Source organism: Solea senegalensis, linkage group LG10 (assembly GCF_019176455.1).
Source record: "Solea senegalensis isolate Sse05_10M linkage group LG10, IFAPA_SoseM_1, whole genome shotgun sequence".
Taxonomy (NCBI): Eukaryota; Metazoa; Chordata; class Actinopteri; order Pleuronectiformes; family Soleidae; genus Solea; species Solea senegalensis.
In genome coordinates this window covers 12222747-12242285 of record NC_058030.1, presented here as the reverse complement: position 1 = coordinate 12242285, position 19539 = coordinate 12222747, and the positions used below count along the sequence as shown (strand labels likewise).

The following is a 19539-nucleotide window of genomic DNA, read 5'->3' as shown; positions in this document are numbered from 1 at the left end:
ACTACGCCCCTGAACATCAGAGATGGGGAAGAGAGGGAAGGGAAGACAGAGGACAGGGGAGGAGGAGGAGAAGGAGGAGGACTGCGTAAACTCCGCCTCTGCTCTCCGATCCTTTCGCATTCCTTATTCACAGCCTTTCACGTTGAGCATAGGGAGAGAAAAGGGAGAAACGAGAGGGACTTGCAGAGACGAAGGTGGAGAAAAGGAACAAGAAGAAGCAGTAGAAGAAGGGGAGCAGCGAAACGACCATGGCAATATCCAAAACATCTCAGCCTGAGATAGTGTCGGACCACAGCGCACCTCCACCCCCGTCGACCAAGGCTCGGAGCTTGCAGTCGCACAATAGACAGAGTCCAGATGAATGAGGGTCTACACCTGGGCCGTGGACAAAATGAGGGTCATCTTCATCCAAAACGCCGGTTTCGTCGCAGCTTTCTCTCCTCGTAGATGTGAGCCGGTGATGTTAGCAGCGTTTAAGGTGAAGGAGTCACAATTAACCACAGACAGATCATGCCAGTCAGTTGATGAGTGAGATCAGACCAGTTTATAAAGGCATTATTCATATTTTTTACTGTTATCGAAATAGATATCGCACATATATGTAACATTATTTTTTAAACCGAAAGCGCGTTCAGCTTCCGGCATGCGCGTGCTGCCGAAATCTGAAAGATGCCATATTTTATGACAATGTTGCCATTATAATTAATTTGTATCCATTAATAGTAGACTATGTATCCGGTTATTAGAGGCCGATAATGTCCTGTGATGTAGGCTTGTCGTGCTTTAACCCGTTAGTAGACTGATATTATCATGAAGACGTAGGAGGAGAAAGCTCGCTTCGATCGCTTTGATCAAAGTCTATTGATCAGCCAAGACAATCTGGAAATGTTCGTTTCCACGTGTAATGTAATATGACTAGCAAGCCACGCGTTATTCCTTTATAATTTATTTATTTATTATTAGGCCTATAAGTATTATATCATCCGTTTTTAATAGTTACTTTGTGATATTTAACGGGGAGTGGGGGGAACGCTTGTTAAAACGCGTCCCTTTGTATAGTGACATGGAAACTGCATATTTATCGCTCCACGGTCGGGGCGCAATTACGCGTCCCGAGGCCCAGAAGGGTCAAACCCCGGCAAGAGGTGACCTCTCCCGTTCACCTCCACTTCTACCTGTCGACATCTCACCTGAGGAGGTGTCGGCCGGTAGCGACGGACGACGCAACTCGGGCGTGAAGAAGCACCATCACAAGCACAACCTGAAACACCGCTACGAGCTGCTGGAGACGCTGGGACGAGGCACCTACGGAAAGGTCAAGAAGGCCATCGAGAGGCACTCAGGCAGAGAGGTGAGCCACTTCTGCAGCGCTAAATAAACACAGAGAGAGAGAGAGATTACCGTTATTTATCACGTGACAGAAGGTTCTTCACAATCACATAAGATATGGAAATAACACAATAGTACAAAGTGCAAAGTTAACATTCCCTATAGCCACTTTATCAGGTGCACATGGTGTACAATACTGTGTTTATTTTCTTTGAATTTAGTTTAATTGATTAATGCAGGATTATATGTTTTAGTGTAATATGTAATCAGTTAAAAGAGGGAATTTAAGCAGTTGTATTTAAAGGGAAAGGAATGTGGAAATGGGATGTTATTAGATAAAGGGCAACATGGCTCTTTGATATCTTTGATGTCTTTGACAGCTATGGTAGATGGAAATAAATCGGATAAAATGTTGATTGATCACACACTCCTGGCTCGAAACATGTATGTTATAAGCTGTGCTAAGTTTGGTGTGATTTTTGTTTTACTGTTATGTTACTGTTAAAGCTATAAACCATCTACAGTTTGGAACATCACATGAACATTTTCATGTATTGCTGAGCCAAGAGAGGCTTGGATACATTTGGATGGAAATGTAACTTGGATGTGGAAATAAATGGGCAAAGCCTTGGTGTCTGAGGAATAGAACCATTACATACGAGTCAAGCCCATTGAAACCTGCCAACAGCTCCTCATTTTGAGTGGCTTTATTAAGTTGAAGTTTGCCACTAAACATGGTATATATACAGTGGCAGGAGCTGTGATCTTCTAGTACTGTGGCCATCGGCTTCAAGGTTTTGTTATCTGCTGCCATTGTTTGATTTCAAACCACTCTGGCCATTCAACAAGGCATTTTCACACAGAGAACTGCTGCTCACTGGAATTTTCTTTGGACCATTCTCTGTAAAACCTTGTGTGTGAAAATCCTAGTAGGTTGTGCAAAACTCACACCGCCCTGGCATCAAAGCCATCACCTTAGCCAACCACCTTAAATCACCTTCACTCCCCTTTCCACTGCTCGGTTTTGAAATTCAGCAGGTCATCTTGACCATGTCGACATGTCTAAATGCTTTGAGTAGCTGCCATGTGATTGGCTGATTAGATATATGCATTAACAAGCAGTTGAACTAGTACATTGTTACACAAAATACAAAACAATTATAAAACACATGGATACAAGAGACACAAACAAGGATGTTATAATAACCCAGGCCTGCCACCAGTATGAAGCGACTGAAGTGGCTTGGACACATTAATCGGAATATAGGCTACTGATAAAAGAACATAGTTGCAACACGAAGCATTTTCTTTGTATATATGATGGACTAGAGTGAGGCTATAGTTATGTGATTTTTGTCATGGACTAGAGTGAGACTATAGTTATGTGATTTCTAAATGTCATCCTCTATTTGCTGAATCTGTTTCTATTGCACTTGTATGCAGTTACTATTTTTTAATATGCCAACTTTTCCACCTTTTTCAATTGTAAAACGTTTATGCAATAATGCATTTTCTGTGTTTTGCACAAATTGAAAGAAGTTATAATCCCACTGGCATTACCACTCTGCTGTTGTGGTTATGCCTAAAAAATGCCTAATAAATTCACAATGTTGCTCTTATTGAGTTGTAAGTGAAGGCCCCTCTATCTCCTCCTAGAGATCACAATGCTTGTAAATACTTGCCATGATGCCTTCAGTGAATGCATATTTTTGTAATGACCTGTAGTGGCCACTGCAAACAACTGTGGTCCTAAAGTAAATGTTGTTGTGTTGCTCCTAGAGGCGTGTGCATGTCCCTCTCCTGCTGGGAATTCCCCCCATGCTCAAAAAGACCCACAGGAGCAGGGAGCTGTGGCTGTACATGCCTGCTCCCAAGCAGAGCCACACGACCGGATGCTGGAGTGCAAATCCGGCTACTGACTGACTGATGTCACCTCAGTGGCCCCATAAGCATTGTGAAAGCTAACATTCACCCCCGTCACATTTTCCATGCAGCATATTAGCCCTAGTTTGTCCTTTTGGTTTTGTTTTTATTAATGACTGTAAGGGTGTGTATGAGTAAGCCCACCACTGATTGTTTGTGTATTTAAAAAGAAGTCAGAGGCTAACTTTGCCATAGTAAACCCACCATCTGCCATTATGTCCTTGCAAATCCATCCAAAATATTTTCACGTGTGGCAGAATATGTCTCCTGTGATCAACCTGGCAGGACATGAGGAATTTTCCATGTGCTGAAAATGCCATAGGGAACTTAGTATAGGTCAGTTATGTCCCCTGGTGGTTTTACAGCTCATGGTAAAAACACACTTGATATGGGGACCATAAACCCTCTGGTAGTGCTCTCTCTCGTAATGTCACTCTTGGCACCTTTGTCCTCTCTTTGCATGTTTTTCTATTCCGTATTTCCATGGCAGCAACTCTAATGTGACGCATTTTACTTTCACTTGAGTTAAAACTGCACAAAGTGCTGGGACAGTTCAAAGTATCCTGTTTTGACACGAGTGAGTGTTTCTCTAAGATAACTCGTGTTGTGGGCCGCAGTTGCAGTAACAGTTTAAAAGTGATCTTACTGCAAAATACCTATAATACAGACTCATTCAAATTCCTTCCATTCTCCTATTATCCATAGTCTTCCTCCAACCATAGTAATCAAACAAAGACGTCAATAAGTGCAGGACTTGCTCTGATGATTGTGTTTCATGTGAGAGTTTGTATATCCCAGGGACGTCCTTGGAGACGCAGCACCTCTCCATGTGGAGTGCCAACAGGGCCACGTGTGTCTGGCACTTCCTTGCTAGAGTTTACTTGACCCCTGACTTGGGGGAAGTCCCTTGTGTCCATATGGCAAATACAAGTGTGGTGAACAAGAAAAATAGAGATAGCTTGGAGAGGACATATACTGAGGAAGTTTTATTGTGTGTGTGTGTGTGAGTGACTGTTTCTGCACATATGTGGGATATAATGAAAGCACTCAGGGAAGATTGATTAGATGTGGGCACATTCAGTGTGTCAGCAAGAGTGGAAGAGAGTGACTGTCTGCTTTAATCTGTAAAAATGTAAGTACTATTGCTTGGCAGCCTTGTGGAACCCCCGCCATTATTTGAAGGGCGGTTTATCACAGAGCTCATCAAGGGGTCTTGCAAAGGTGCGTGTGTTTGTGCATTCCTCCAGAAGATGTGTTTTCGTGTTTGTGAGGAAGATAGAAAAAGATGTTTAATGTCTTAATGTATTGTCTGCCTTCTAGATTACTATAATGAAAAGGTTGTGGTGGCAACCAGGCCTAAAATGGGCAATGACACATGAAAGGCCAGACACAGCAGGAAATGAGATTGCTGGGGAAGGTTAATATCCTGTATGGGGGGGGACTATCACAGAGAGGAGGGGTGGGCAGTTAGCCCAAAGACACAGGAAAGCCCACCACCATAACAAGAGAGGGATGGCCTCAGTTAATGCGGTTACAGAGTCATATTAATATGAGCTTAAAGCACCACATTACATCACTCCCCAACAATGGATTCATTGGAGAGGTACGTGAGAGGCGAAAACACAGACATTCCTCTGCTGTATGTGGTGCCGCTGATGAGGTATTATGATTCCTGGCAGTGTTGGAGAATATATAGTTCCCTGGAAAATGTTCTTAGTCTCTTTTTCTCCCCTGAACTCTGACTCAGGCACATATTTAAAATGATCACGGTCTCTAGAAGAGGCAGGGACGGACGAGCATGTGATGAATACTTCATCTGTTTTAATAGCCTGAGAAAGCAGAGGAAGATGTCAGGCTCCAGTGAAGCAAAAACATAGACTTTCACTTCAAACTAGGCCTGTTGTGAATAAGGGGCATGGGCGTTGCAGAGCAGACGAGGTGGGCCCCGTACCTGGCAGGGGTTAATGTGGGCAGTAGTGCTACGTCTGTTTACTGTGAGTGACAGTAATAGGAATCCACTTAAAGACAAGCATAGCAGTGTCAGTCAACTTGGCCAGCTGGCAAGTAGCTGATTTGCAGTCCTGTTTAATGATCCACATCGGGGTCAGGGATGGGGAGCATGAGGAGATACACAACAAATAACTGGCTTTGTCTCAACCCCAAATGTGGGGGAGCTGGCTCCATCAAAGACTTAGTGTACAGTGTGGAACTAATATCATGGCTTTTAAAGATTGATTACTGCTCTTGTAGAAGAAAAGACTGTTTTGGTTTGAGGCAGCAGACACATATAAACATTTCACTCGCCTTTACATAAAACTTTGTAGATCATATCTCACTTTTGGCCTAAATGAATGAATTTCTGTATAGATTTGGTCATTAAATCCAGACCGTCTCGCATTCAGCTTTGCTGATTAGCACTTTGGATACAAAATGTTCCGCACATTTTGGGGATAAAGTGCTGATGATTCGGATGAGGCAAAGGAAAACATCAGTGTTTAGACACTTAACAACTTTTACCTATTATGAACACAGCATGTGGACCCCCCCCGGACCCCTGCTTGTTTATTATTGTATCATTTCTTTAAATTCTATGTAATCAAGTCATGCTCTGGAAGGGAACTATTCCGGTTTGGGGTTATTTTTATTGATGTACACGGTAATTAGCTTGGCACTCACTGCTGCCTGTGGTTTCTGCTGCATGGAATAAAGCTGGACTCCTCAGAAAGCACAGCTTAGCTAGTGGAGGACAAAAGTTTAAACCAACAGAATTTAGAGTGAACAGACTCTATGCAGGCCAGATCAAAGCGAACCCAGGACTCAATTCAGAATGTTTAGGCTACAATTATAGGGACATGTGCTTCACTGTGCTCTCGATTGGTTTATTTGGAGAAGGCCGCTTACCTCTTATTTAAGGAGTGCACAGGCCAGAGGTTTGAATGCATCTAGTTGTGGCTGACTGTTACCTCAGTGGTTTGGCCTTGACAATGAAAAATGACCAAATCAAGTGTAGCTGTATCTCATATAGCAGACCTATTGGCAAGGAAAGAAGACTGAATCACTTCCCCAACCTTTGTTCACTCTCCTGATCCCTCTGTAAAAGTCCCAGCAGGACAGATTTTCAGACTTATTCACAAGTAGGCATTTAGCCGTTGTTTACCAGAATAACTACAACAAGAGAGTAGTTAGTGGTTTAGTTTCCTCTCAAGGCTTTTTTTTAAGAGTGGAGGAAACATCTTTGTAACAAATCATATATGTCCCCTTGCCTTCTTCCAGAAATCCTTTCCCACCACTTTTAAGTCATGGTCCTTTCTCGCTCCATGGCTGGTAATATTAGTGCACATTCAGCCTGTTGGTCCATCATGCACTCTGCAAAATTGTAGCCTTGTTTTCCTAAAAACAGCAACATACCGGTAGACAGTTACTATGGGAACCACCATGTGTTTATGAAGTGAATCTGCCCTCTGATTTTTCTGTTCAAGAAGAGTTGGGGGCTCACATCATAGACACAGCCCAAACACTGACTACTACCTGGTTAAATGCCCGAAAGCCTCCATTTTATTTTATTTTATGTTATTATATACAGAAAGGAGGCGAGAAGATGATACTTACTTGACCAAAGAGACTGTCACATCAGCAAGGCTTTGTGATGAGGTCAAAAGTTGCTATGCAGGATAGGACCCCTGAAAAGAAGGGAGAAAATGAGTTTTAGATCAAGCAATATTCAGTTGGCCCACAGACAGGCTACAATGGTGTTTTGTAGGTTCTCTGCAAGAGACGTGTGCCTTATAAATTCAACTAAGCATAGTAGTAAAGATGGTGATATGCATTCAGTATGTTAATCTGTTAATGTAGTCACATATGAGTTAGCTGTCTGCTACTTTTAAATATAGATTTTGTTTTGCTTCTCCGTTCAAAATGTCTTCTTCTACCTTTTCCCAGGTGGCTATCAAGTCCATCCGGAAGGAAAAGATCAAGGATGAGCAGGACATGGTTCATATTCGCCGAGAGATTGAGATCATGTCATCCCTCCGTCACCCGCACATCATCTCTATATATGAGGGTAAGGATTTGCTATGTGTTGGCCTTTACAGTATATGCATACTTATGACAAATTGCACACCGTTGTTTGACTGGAACATGCGTAAAACACACTTGTCCCTCAGCTCATCAAACACCCGTGGCTAAGCCGCAGAATTGTCATGTTATGACATGCAGATGGCATAATGAGAACTAGACTGCAGTTCTGGGATGTTTTTCGTCTTCTCTGATGGCTATGAATGCGTGTGTATGCATGCACGTGTGCACGTGTTTGATGAAAGTCTGTATGTATTATCGAGATGGTATTCTAAGGGATTGCCTCTCCCACATCTGAGAGGTCTCTTCCCTTGTCTCCCGTGGTCTTGATCTCAGGGCCAGACATCTGCTGATACTTAGGGACAACTGCAGCTGGGAAGCAGCCTGTAGTGTGTGTGTGTGTGTGTGTGTGTGTGTGTGTGTGTGTGTGTGTGTGTGTGTGAGTGTGTGTGTGTGTGTGTGTGTGTGTGTGTGTGTGTAGCAAGGGAGATACTGGATTGACCCCAGTCACCCAGGCCTGCACCCTGCCTGACTCTGGTCCAGTGCTGTGCGTAGGCCTTAAGCTCTCCCTGGAGTAACATCAAGGTATCTCTACCTCAGGAAGCAACTTTCTGAATGTCAAAGCCTTCAAGTCAGGGATAAACAGCTGTTACTTTCTTTTTTTCTCTATGAGGCCTTTTGAATGACCTTATCTGTACTAAAAGAAAACATTGATTGTAAAGGCCGAACAATTCCTAACAAACCTTTTGAAAATATTGCCTGCAATTGATTGTTTTATAATAGAGTCTGGACCTATGTGTATGCAATTAATGTCACAAGGTGCAGCAGTGTGAGTCAGTTTCATATGATTTTGTTGCTCGTGACTATTTTTATGCCAACATGTCAACAGAGCAACATTTTCAATGCCCTTTTCAGGGAGCTGCCCCCAGCACAAAAACCCAGCTGGTTGTGTGCTGCTGCCCAAACTGGCTCACCCACTGTTCAGCCTTTGTTCAGTTTCAAAGTCCCCTGGTCATTATCAGCAAAGTGTACATGCGACAAAGATCGCTATTTGTCTTGGGAATGTGCCAGTAATCAGCTGGAGGGCTGAAGTGCAGTTAGGTTGTATTTATTTTTTAGGAGAATGATTAAAAGCTCATTCAGCTGTATAAACTCTGAAGAGCCTGTATGGTGTTATATGTGCGCTGCTGTCCTTTATAAACGGCATCATTCCACCAACATACTCAACCAGACTCATCGCTCTCAGACTTTGGTGTTTCTTCTCAAACCCGGCGTTTACTGTTGTGGCCTGGCCACCGCCCAGCCTTGCCTTAGAGATGTATAGGAGGCTCCGAGATTTGTGTATCTGACAACACCCTCTTCAACAGCCCCTGCTAACTGACTTGTGTGAAGCAAAGCTGAACCAGATGTGTGTGTGAAGATAGATTTTTACCACTCCCTCACATTCTGCATCCATCAGCATGCTGTGTGGGGCTTTTAAAGGCAGATTTTGCTCTTCGCTCCTCAGTAACAGCTACATATATACCCCCTCCCAAAAAACAAAGCAAATAGTCAACCCCAAAGAATGCAGTTCACGTACAAATTAATTCAGCTAAATAAAACAATACTTGTATGTCTATGTTCTTAGAGACAGATGCTTGAAACAGAACCCAAGCCTCACAATTCAAAAACGAGTGAAATGAATAGGTGTACATTTCCATGAGGGATAGATGAAAAGATTGATAACACTCGCGTATCTTTACCGTAAATATGATGTGTGCAGCTTGTTAGCCTAGCTGAACTCGTCGGACGTGTAAGCCTTCATAAACACAGTTGACAGTGCATATTTACCAAACTGATATGAGACTGGTATCAATCGTTTCATCTAACCGTTGGCAAGAAGAGAAGCATTTCCTCAAGAGCTAAACTATTCCTTTTTGCGAGAGGAAAGGAGAATGAGAAGAACGTATAAACTTAGAAAAGACATAAAACCACTCACCCTGCTGTGAATAAAGAGGTAGTTTTTTATTGCGCTCATTATGCTACATTCTCTAAAGGTGAGATAGTCCGAGAAGATCTTCTGTGATGGTGGCCACGTTCAGGAAATGAGACATTTTATTATTTCAGCATTAAGATACAAAGAATGTGTACTGGTAAAAAAAACAACAACAATAACAACAAACCATTGCTTATTCAGTATTCTCGGTAACATTTCTCTTTTGGTTTCTTGCCTGCTTCCAAGGCAAACATGCAATACCAGTCCATCATCAGTGCAGAGAAGAGGACAATAGGTGCTAATTAGTCACATGTGAGGGCCTGACCTGTGAACAAAGCCTAATGAGTGACAGCAAGGCTGTAGTGGTGACTGTTGTACCCAACGGGCTGTAACAAACCCACATTATGTAAGCCAGGTAATTACTTCAACACAAGAGGTCAAGGGTAAATGGGAGTGCGAGCCGAGAACTGACTCTCCAAGCACAACCCCACTATGGATTGCTGCACATGCCACCCCAGGTCACCACTGTGTCCACCAATCAGAGGGCTGCATCCATGCTGCCCTCCCGAGCGCTTGGGTAATATCCCGTCTGTTATTTCTCAGGCAGCCAGACAGTCACAATCAGGGAGCATCACTATCACTCAGCCACTGTGTGTTTTTGTAGAGGATTATATCTTTAAAAGGAACCTGGAAAAGGGGGGGAGTGAGGAAAGTAGTGTGACAAACTGTGAAGGTGCTCACTCAAGGGTGCAGAAAGCAGAGGCCCTCACCTCGGTGACCCTGCTGTGTGGGAAAATCAGCCCACACAATGCAGAGCAACATGGCTGACTGTGTAGTTGTCATCTCCCCCCTCTGTCTCTGTCTCTCTCTCCCCCTCCTTCTCTCTCTGCCTAACTATTTTCATTCCCCTCATGCCAAGCCGCTGGGAGAAAAATAAGCTGCCAAAATGAAATTATACACTAGATGACTAAATACTGACACAAAATGATGTGTTTGAGCTGCAGTTGGATTGAAATGCACTACAGTAATACAACTGTAGTTGCAGTATTTTCCCTTGTCATTGGATGTGTAAGAAGTCAATGTTCTTTTCAAATGATACTAAGATGGAAGAACAAGATAATGCCTTGTTTTCCATTATTATTCATGCATGGGAATAAATACATTCATTCACTGTAGAATTTTAGTAATAATCAGTTCAAATGGACACATTGTGGTGGTTTGGAAGGTGAGAGAAATGTGGCAAACAAGATGCAAAACTAGTGTTTAATAAAGGCATTGCTAGATGCTGTGGTGGATCCTATGTGGTGCTAACTCTTTCTGTCCTCATCCTGTTCCCTGCTCTGTCTCTGTTTTTACTGGTTTGCACTTGCTCTGGTCTCCGAGGAGTGCGCTTGATTGAGTTAACAGTTCCTCCCGGCAATGGTTTGTCGGAGCTAAACACATGATGTGGTGGGGTTTGGGTGATGTAACCCTGGGAGAAGAGCGTAGGTGCAATGTGTTCCTATGGAGTTTGGATTCCTGCTCCAAAAACAAAATAAAAGAAGGACATTCACTTGTGATTTTAATGTGCTAGAATGAGCATGGAATGACTCTCCCACCTCCTACTGTTATTTTCATGAGAGTAGATTATAGTGGACTCACATATTCTTCTAATTTTTCAGTGTTTGAGAACAAGGACAAGATTGTGATCGTTATGGAGTATGCCAGCAAGGGCGAGCTGTATGACTACATCAGTGAGCGCAGGCGCCTAAGTGAGCGAGAGACGCGACATTTCTTCAGGCAGATAGTCTCCGCCGTACACCACTGCCACAAGGTGAGAAAAACCAAACCATACCGTACAGACAAAAACACGCACATCAAGTCTCTGTTATCCCTCCCTCACTTTCACATCCAGACTTTGTTTTCCAGGCTCATTGTTACATTAACCATGCGCCTCCGCTGTCATACAGCCAATTAATTTGCAGGACCTACTCAGTATGCTTTTCTTGGCATGCTGGTGTTAGGGAGTCATCTGTTTCTGTGTGAGGATGGCACACAGTCGAGTTTTATTCATGCTTTCCCTCTGATGTACATCATAATGCTCCAAGCAAGCCTTAATCTTGGCCTCATCTGTTTACACGTTGATGGATGCCCCAAGATACCCCCAAAGCTTTCCCCCAGAGATATAGCTCCAAGCACACCTATGTCAACCCTTGTTCCACACCTCATTAACCCCCCCCATCAAAGCCCCAAGGTCCCAGTGCTTGTTAGGATGGGCTCCCCTCTTGTCATACTCTTCCCAGCTGCAGATAGAGATGATGTCATGCTCCTCAGATAGGAGAGTCCCAGACAGCCACAGAGGATGAATCATCACTACCATGCCCAGCCTCCCGTCGGGTGGGGTGATGTGAGTCACTGACACAACAAGAGAGAAGCTACATCTCTTCTTTGTATCTACCGATCAAGGTCATGTGTGCATGAGCTCTGAGCCCGGCAGTAACCAATGGGAGATTCCAATCAGAGTGCAACCTTGGGGGTGACGTCAGTCCTCCACATTTGAGTTGGGTTCTGACTGTCTGCATACCACATGTTAATGCCAAAGTTTTTTTTAAACCCATGCGTTAACAACTTAGCCGTTTATTTAATCCAAAGATGTTGTGAGAGCATAATTCATACAGGGCGATAATTACATGCTACGGTTTTTGCAACACATGTGAGTTCATGTAAAAAAAAAAAAACAGAGCAGATGTCAGCATAAAGACCCCAGAAGGGAGAAGACCAATTAAAGAGTACTAGACCAACAGGCTGCCTTGATTTCTCCCGAGAGCCACAACTTAACACTGCCACAGTAAATCATCTCTCAATACAAAGGACTACAACTTGGATGTATCTCTCATGAATAATATATTGAAACATCAGTCATGGGCTTCGTTTTTGTCTCTTTGTCTTTCAGAATGGAGTGGTGCACAGGGATCTTAAACTGGAAAATGTGCTACTGGATGAAAACTGTAATATTAAGGTTCGTCCCTGATCTGTAATAGGTTGCCATTAGACTAAAATACCTTAAAATAGTATGAGAGATGAACTGAAATTCAAACGTACCTGTTTTCACAGATTGCTGACTTTGGGCTGTCAAACCTCTACCATAAGGACAAGCTGCTGCAAACCTTCTGTGGCAGCCCACTCTACGCTTCACCAGAGATTGTCAATGGGCGACCGTACCGTGGTCCAGAGGTGAGACCCAAAGAGTGACAGTGATTCACTCTGTAGCTGTTGTTGTTGTGTGTGTGTCTGTGAACTTTAATTCCATGAACCCATCATCATCATTATTGACATGAACCTTCTGTATCAGGGAGCTTTTGTAGCTTTTATCATTGTTATCTAATTTTTAATATCAGTATCACATAGACCGTACAGAGAGTGGTGGGTATGCTTTGTATTTTGCCTCTTTGATGGGATTACAGTTAGTTTCCAGTCAAAGGGAGGTGTCTGCAGCAAATCTTCAGTGGGTCAGCTCAGAAACTCTCAGCATCCCTCCCTAGTCTGCCCCTTCCTACAATGTCTGACTCCTTTCAAGTGAGGAATTGGAGGATAGCTGTTTCTCACATTTTTTTCAGCTTGATGGGATGGAATTGAGCTCCATGGCCCCAAAGAGGCACTCATGGTCAAAGTCAAATACTTATGTGAAAATGTTTCTCCTCAAAACCACTTTTCTGGCAATTCCAAAGTCATTCTGGAGGGCGTTGTCTCCATAATGGCATCAGTTCCCCAAAACAAAGCAGCAGCGCGGAAAAAATGTTGCATTTTTAGATATTCAAGTCAAACCGTTCAATTTAGCATAATTCACTATAATTTACTTAAGAGTGCTAAAAACTACAGCAGTTTGATTGCAATCGAAATTACAGAACCTATTTGGGGTGAGGCCGCAAATTACAGCAAACACAGGCAACAAAAATAGAACACAACAAAAGTATGTGCCCTGTCTTGCTCTCAGGAATTGGCCAAAGGCAGCGGGAAAGTGAAACATTCTTGATGCAGCCTCAGAGGAAGTACACCAGCTCCTAAAGTGGTCCACATCTGATTTCTGATTTCCTCTTCCTTGACTTTGTCTGAACGATTTAGCTACTGCCTTCAGAGGCACATTCCACTGGACGTCTCACCCCATCCATTTACCGCAGTCAACACACGCACACTTTACGTTTCCTTCTCTGACTCACACACACTCTGACATGGGTCATCTGGTGATGACTGAACGGCATCCTGTCTCCAGTTAGTCCTTACGTGGCTTCACGACTCTGCCCTCTCTGCTGCACTCATTGCCCTCTCCTCACTTCCACCGTTTGCCTCAGTGGCTTTTTGCACCTCACCAAGCCCTACACACAAAGTCCCACGCAGTTGCTTACTTAAAAAGCCTCAGTGCAATTTGACTGGTGGTCGGAAAAGTACATACTTCTGCCTGACAGAGCAAGTTTAGAATATCTGTGTGAAAATGAGATATTTCCCACCAGAGAGCTTGTCATTATGTCTTTGAGGGGCAAGACGGAGAAGCATCCTTCGCAAAGATGTTATTGCATAATTTTAGGAAAGGGTAAACATACAATTCAGAGATGCAGTCACTTCACAGTAAAATATTTGACTTCAATTGATTTTCACATAAAACAGGAAAAGGGATGGTTTTATTGCAAAACTCCAGGTCTGATAAACCTCAGCGTGACTTTTGCATGTGACTCAATTAACTAGCGTGTGACTGTTTTTTTTTTGTTTTTTTACACTAGGTGGACAGCTGGGCTCTGGGGGTGCTGTTGTACACCCTGGTTTATGGGACCATGCCATTCGATGGGGGAGACCACAAGAACCTCATTCGCCAGATTAGCAATGGCGATTACAAAGAGCCCACTCAGTCCTCAGGTACTGCAGGAACATTTTTCTATATTTTGTTATAAGGAAACACCTGGTCTTACTATTCAGTTCTGAATGCTATTAAATTGCCAGACAGAAGTGAGAATGTGTGTTGCGTTATTTTCTCAAGGTTGCATAAATGTTTTAGTTAGACTTAAGAAAAAAAAAACACTAAAAGCCTCAGCATTATGAAAAAACATATTTTTTTACATACTGGATAATCCTCATTTATGTATTTTTTAAATGAAAATCCATATCATTATGGATCCATATCACGATTTAGCATTAAAGCATATATTTAATATCAAGTATTGTGTAGTATGATAAAGTTTGTTCTCGTGGTGTTTCTTGAAAGATGCCCGTGGACTGATCCGCTGGATGCTGATGGTGAACCCTGAGCGCCGGGCCACAGTGGAGGACATAGCCAATCACTGGTGGGTGAACTGGGGCTGGAAGAACAGTGTGTGTGACTGTGAGACCCAACGCGACCATGGAGGCTCACCCATGCTGGCTCGCTTCATCGACTGGCAGAACCGCACTGAGCCACGTGGTTCTGGAGCCAAAGCCGCAGCCATGCCTCCACTGCTGCGCCAGAGGCCCAAAAAGTCCAAGAAGGAAAATGTTGAGGCAGGACAGATCCACTGTGGAGCAGAGGACAAGCCAGGTCTGAAGAGGCCCAAGGGGATCCTGAAAACCAGGGTTACTGAGGAGCAGCAGACTGCCTGTTTGGAGGAGGTGGAGTTGGGTCAGATGGCACTGCCGCAACAAGTTGATGGGGGAGAGGAGGCCTCAAGTCCAGATCGTGAGGAAGAGGAGCCAACTCTGGGAGGAGGCTCACCAGCTAAGATGGTGCCATCTCTACCCAAGAAAGGCATCTTGAAGAACAATCAACAGCGGGAATCAGGGTACTACTCCTCACCAGAGCGTAGTGAGTCCTCCGAGCTTTTAGGGGGGGCCAGTATGTCTCTATTAGCCACCTCCCCACCCAAGAGAATGATGGGGAGAAAAGGCATCTTGAAGCGAAACGGCAAATACTCCACCTACAGCGGGCCACCCGCAGCAGAGGCAGTGGCTGGAGTTCTTCCTCCATCAACTGACTCAGGTCTGTCTCGCAGTCAGAGTCGACCTTCCAGTATAGTTGGGGAGGACAGCTCCGTTCTGTCCCTGTCACCAATCTCCCTTGGCGGCGCTGAGTGGCATTCCTCCACCCCCCACCTCCGCCCAAACATCAGGGCTTGTGTCTCAGCTGAAAACCTGCTGCAGCTTGCCAACTTCAAGGGTTTCCAGGCAGCTCCACCACTCCAGGGATCCAAGCTCAGCCGTGGCCCCAAAATGAAAGGCTCCCCAGGGGACAATGGCAGCTTCTCCTTGCTGGGCGACCTTGAGGACATGACTCAGGTGTACCAGCAAGCCCTGGACATCAGCAACAACCTCACCTAACAGATGGGTGGCAGAGAGAGAGAGAGAGAGAGGGAGCAAGAGAGAGATAAGCAGAGGAGATTAAACCTGACGGTGTGTGTGTTTGTGTGTGCTGATGTATATGGGTGGCAGCAACGACCAGTGTATTACTGGGAAACACCCTTTTTTTTAGAAGTTATGACTTCAAATGAGACTGAATTGATGGGTATAAGATGTATATCTACGCACACACATGCACACACAGATGTAAACACTTAGGTGCACTTCTTTGGTCAGAGGAAATTCAGTTTTGTGAACAGGAGAGAGAAGGAGCTGGCATGAGAGAATGCCACCCAGTCTGCTCTCTCGGCCCGCCCATAGACATTGCTGTGTTCAACATGTTTACATATTCAGCAAGAAGGCGAGTTAGAATCACAAATGCAGCAAACCAGGAACTGGTTGGCTCTCCCTGTACTCCACCCAGTTTGAGTTTGAGTTTACAAAAGCACCTTAAAACTCACACAGAGCACACGCTTTTGTGATCTTTACTTCCTTTAAAAACAAACAAACCAGGGTCTTGTTCCAAAAATAACTGATATAGCTGATTATTTATTAATTTTATTAATTTGTTTGTAGCTTTTACTTTTAATTGCAAAACTGGTGGGCGCTGGCTGTTACTGGAAGAGTCTAAAGCTCCTTGTCTCCAACTCTTTGAGTGGAACTGACATATATAATTATGTTGCTCAATTATGAGAAACAACATATACAGTATATATATATATATATATATATATATATATATATACTCTGCGTATATAACTATGTTGGTGCATGTAAAACACATAGACAATTATACCTTCATAAAAGTGTATGTCCTATATATATGTATGATTCTATGGAATATGTAGGAAGTGCCTTTTTTGAATCATGATAACAATTATGTATGTCATTTCCTTAAAAGTGGAGGAAAAAGCCAGGCTGACCTGTCACCAGTTTTTTGTTTTGTTTTTCTTTTCTTCTGTTGTTTATGAATGTGGAGACACCCAGGGCCTTCACTGCACAGCTGACTAGCTTTACTTATTTTGGGGTTCAAAGGTCAATGTGAAACAGTTGAGATCAAACGGTCTCGTGCCCCCCTCTCCAGCTCCTTCCACAAGTGGAGTCTTGCACACGGACACTTCAGTGTCTACACAGGCAGCCTCAGAACAGCCTCCGCTGTGGTCTTTGTCAGCATCTAAGCCCATAGTTTGGTTTGGCTTGGTTGAACACAGATTCACTGGCATCAGCAGCACAGGTCTGCAGGGACTCTCATCAAGTGGGACAGTCAGTGACGGGAGATGTCGCAGACACCATCTCACTGTCCTGGAATGTGCCTGGTTCTTTTAAATTTCTTGTAATTTCATAAATAGGCTCTTAGCTGGAAGACATCTTTTACCAGTGTGTTTTTGTTTTCCAGCGTTGGACGGGTTAATATTTTACCCTTAAAAAGAGCTTTGTCAGGTGGTTTGTTTTGGCCGGCTGATGACACAGCAAATTCCTCAGACAAATAATGCTAGAGACATGTTGGTGCTAGAGATCCCTATCGGCCTCAGCCCGACTCAGCACAGGTGGGACCGTCGGTCCATGCTGAGCTCTCCAGCTGTGTATACTTGTCCATTATTCCAACCAAGCACAATTAGCCTGCTATTGTTTTCGTTTGTGTGTAACTAGAGAGGCAGCGCGTAGAGATTTATAGCTAGAGGGGAAAAGAAAAGTGTGAAGAGAAGAATGTGAAAGAGTGATGCACGGAGCAGTGTTGAGATTGGAGATGACTTTCCTGAGAAACACAGGAAATGTCAAGGAGTCAGACTTGTTTTTGGAGGGAAGTGTACTGTAGATTTGTGAAAGTAAAGTAAGTGAGTAGAAAGGGTAGATGGAAAGTTTTTTGTTTTATACCAAAGATGTGTTGAAACTTTGACTGGATTCAGGGGAATTAGTAGGTCATGGACTAATGAGAGCCCTTAGGATTTTTCTTTGACATGGGAACCTCCCACTGGTGAATGTAATCGTCCCTGCATTGGCTTTGAGACGCTGGAGGCTGTTGATGTTGAGGGTCGGTGTGTGACTCATGTTTTTTTTTTTATGGCATTAGAAAAGTGTGTTTTTTTTTTATGGCATTAGAAAAGTGTGTTACTTTTCAACAGCAGCAAAAAGAAAAGTGGTAAAACGATGACTGACATCATCCAAAATATCAATGACGTGGATGGAAAACCATGCAGTAGATGACCCCAAGGGACGAGATCACATGTTGAATGTTTTCAGAGGCTCGTGTGAGGGAATGGTCCTGGGTACTGATTTAAATGAAAAATCCGCTGCGCATTATATTGCATTTTATTGCCTATTGTATTGCATTTTATTGTCAACTGGATTTACAGTGAAAAAAATTATACTATGTTAGTATTTTGTTGTATTATGCTTCTGTTTTTGATTTTCCAAAATATAAGAAACTTTATATTGCTTTATGTTATGGCAGAAAATACTTCCTTCCTTGAAGTGTTAAAATTTCTCTCCAAAAACAGACAAATTGGTGTATTTTCAAACCCCTTCATCTGGAGAAGCCATCAAGAGCCTCCAGATGCAGAACTTCAATTATTCAATTATTAAAATCTCATGGAATATGGAAACACATACTTAATATGTTAACAGCAGAATTTGAATTTATTGAATTTATGCCTCTACCAAAGCATGGAAAGACCAAAATGCTAGAATAAAACCATGAAAAAAGGAAATAAAGCAATAGAAATAATCTGATTATGAAACTGTAACTCTGCCAAACTGGAAATAACTGGTGCATAACTGTTAGTTAGCAGAAAGTCTAATCATAGGAAAACTTGACTGGATATTGTTATGACAATAATAATAATAAATTAGTATTAATATGTTATTTAAAGTATTATTTTGTTATGGCTCATTACTATGGTTGGCTTCGCCACAGTGTTTTCTCTGTTGATGATCCTGGACTGCCAAGGTAGTGTGATGTGTGCCTTTGGTATCTTTAATTAACTTTTTTTTTTTTTTTATTTGATAATGAAAATTATTATCAATGTGTTTTTATACTTGTATTTATTGGTGATCAAGCCATTTAATTTGTTGTCAGAATTGCTCCATGTCCATGCTCCAGCCTGCTTTGGGCATCATGTTGTGTTAAGAAAGGACAATACACAAACATGTGTATGTTCGTTCAAAATAGAGGGGTGTCATCTTATTGTGAAGGCAGAATAGCATAGATTAGAATGCATTTTGCCATTGCACATTGCAAAGAAACTTGCAAGGCAGAGCTCAAGTCTGAATTTTAAAGAGTAAGATATCAATTAGGAGTCCTTCAAATCTTGTAAAATGTCTTAATTCATGCATTTGGGCGCATTTCTACTCAACACAATGCCTCTGTAGTACTGTATCAACTCAAATAAATGGATCTTGAAAGTTAGTTCATTTTTTTTCCTGTTCTGTTTTCCTTTGACTCTAGAGATTCATATGTTAGCAAAGATGAGTAATGTCAAGATTTAATTTGTATATTTCCTTGAAGCAGGCAAGGAGAAAATAGAGTTAACTTTCCTTTTCATTTATTTCCATCTTAACTTCCAGTGGTTGCTTTAAACTTGGACGACACTCATATCCTGAACCTTATTATTTGGACAAGTTATTTCTGGTTTGATCCAGTGGTCGAATTGGACGTACTGCCACTTTCCACTGCTCCTCTTATTACAGTCGGAAATGTGTAAAGAAAGCTATAATGGGTGGAGATGTCCTAATTTCTTTTCCTTTTTTGAAGACGTATGACCCAAAAACCTACATGACTGTATAAAGTAGGCCAGCAGGCCTGATTGCAGTGGTGACCTGTTTATATTCCCCAAAGATAATAAATGACACAAATGGTTGGGGGTCAAAATGCCAAGTAAAGGTAAGATGACTCAATTCGTAAC

At 42.8% G+C, this 19539-nt stretch overlaps 1 protein-coding gene across 1 annotated transcript; it reads left to right on the top strand.

Moving 5' to 3' along the window:
• The first annotated feature begins 71 nt into the window (after positions 1 to 71).
• On the top strand, positions 72 to 17697 carry nuak1b (NUAK family, SNF1-like kinase, 1b). Its single transcript, XM_044036187.1, has 7 exons — positions 72 to 1351; positions 7192 to 7312; positions 10963 to 11114; positions 12234 to 12299; positions 12395 to 12514; positions 14056 to 14188; positions 14535 to 17697. Exons 1-7 carry the CDS (start codon positions 1064 to 1066, stop codon positions 15617 to 15619), a joined length of 1965 nt encoding a protein of 654 aa, XP_043892122.1. The 5' UTR covers positions 72 to 1063; the 3' UTR covers positions 15620 to 17697.
• Positions 17698 to 19539: the final 1842 nt, after the last annotated feature.

Coding starts and splice junctions, on each gene's coding strand:
- nuak1b (XM_044036187.1), top strand. CDS start 1,064: ATGGAAACTGCATATTTATCGCTCCACGGTCGGGGCGCAATTACGCGT. Junction 1,352..7,191: donor AGAGGCACTCAGGCAGAGAG/GTGAGCCACTTC, acceptor ACCTTTTCCCAG/GTGGCTATCAAGTCCATCCG. Junction 14,189..14,534: donor AGAGCCCACTCAGTCCTCAG/GTACTGCAGGAA, acceptor GTTTCTTGAAAG/ATGCCCGTGGACTGATCCGC.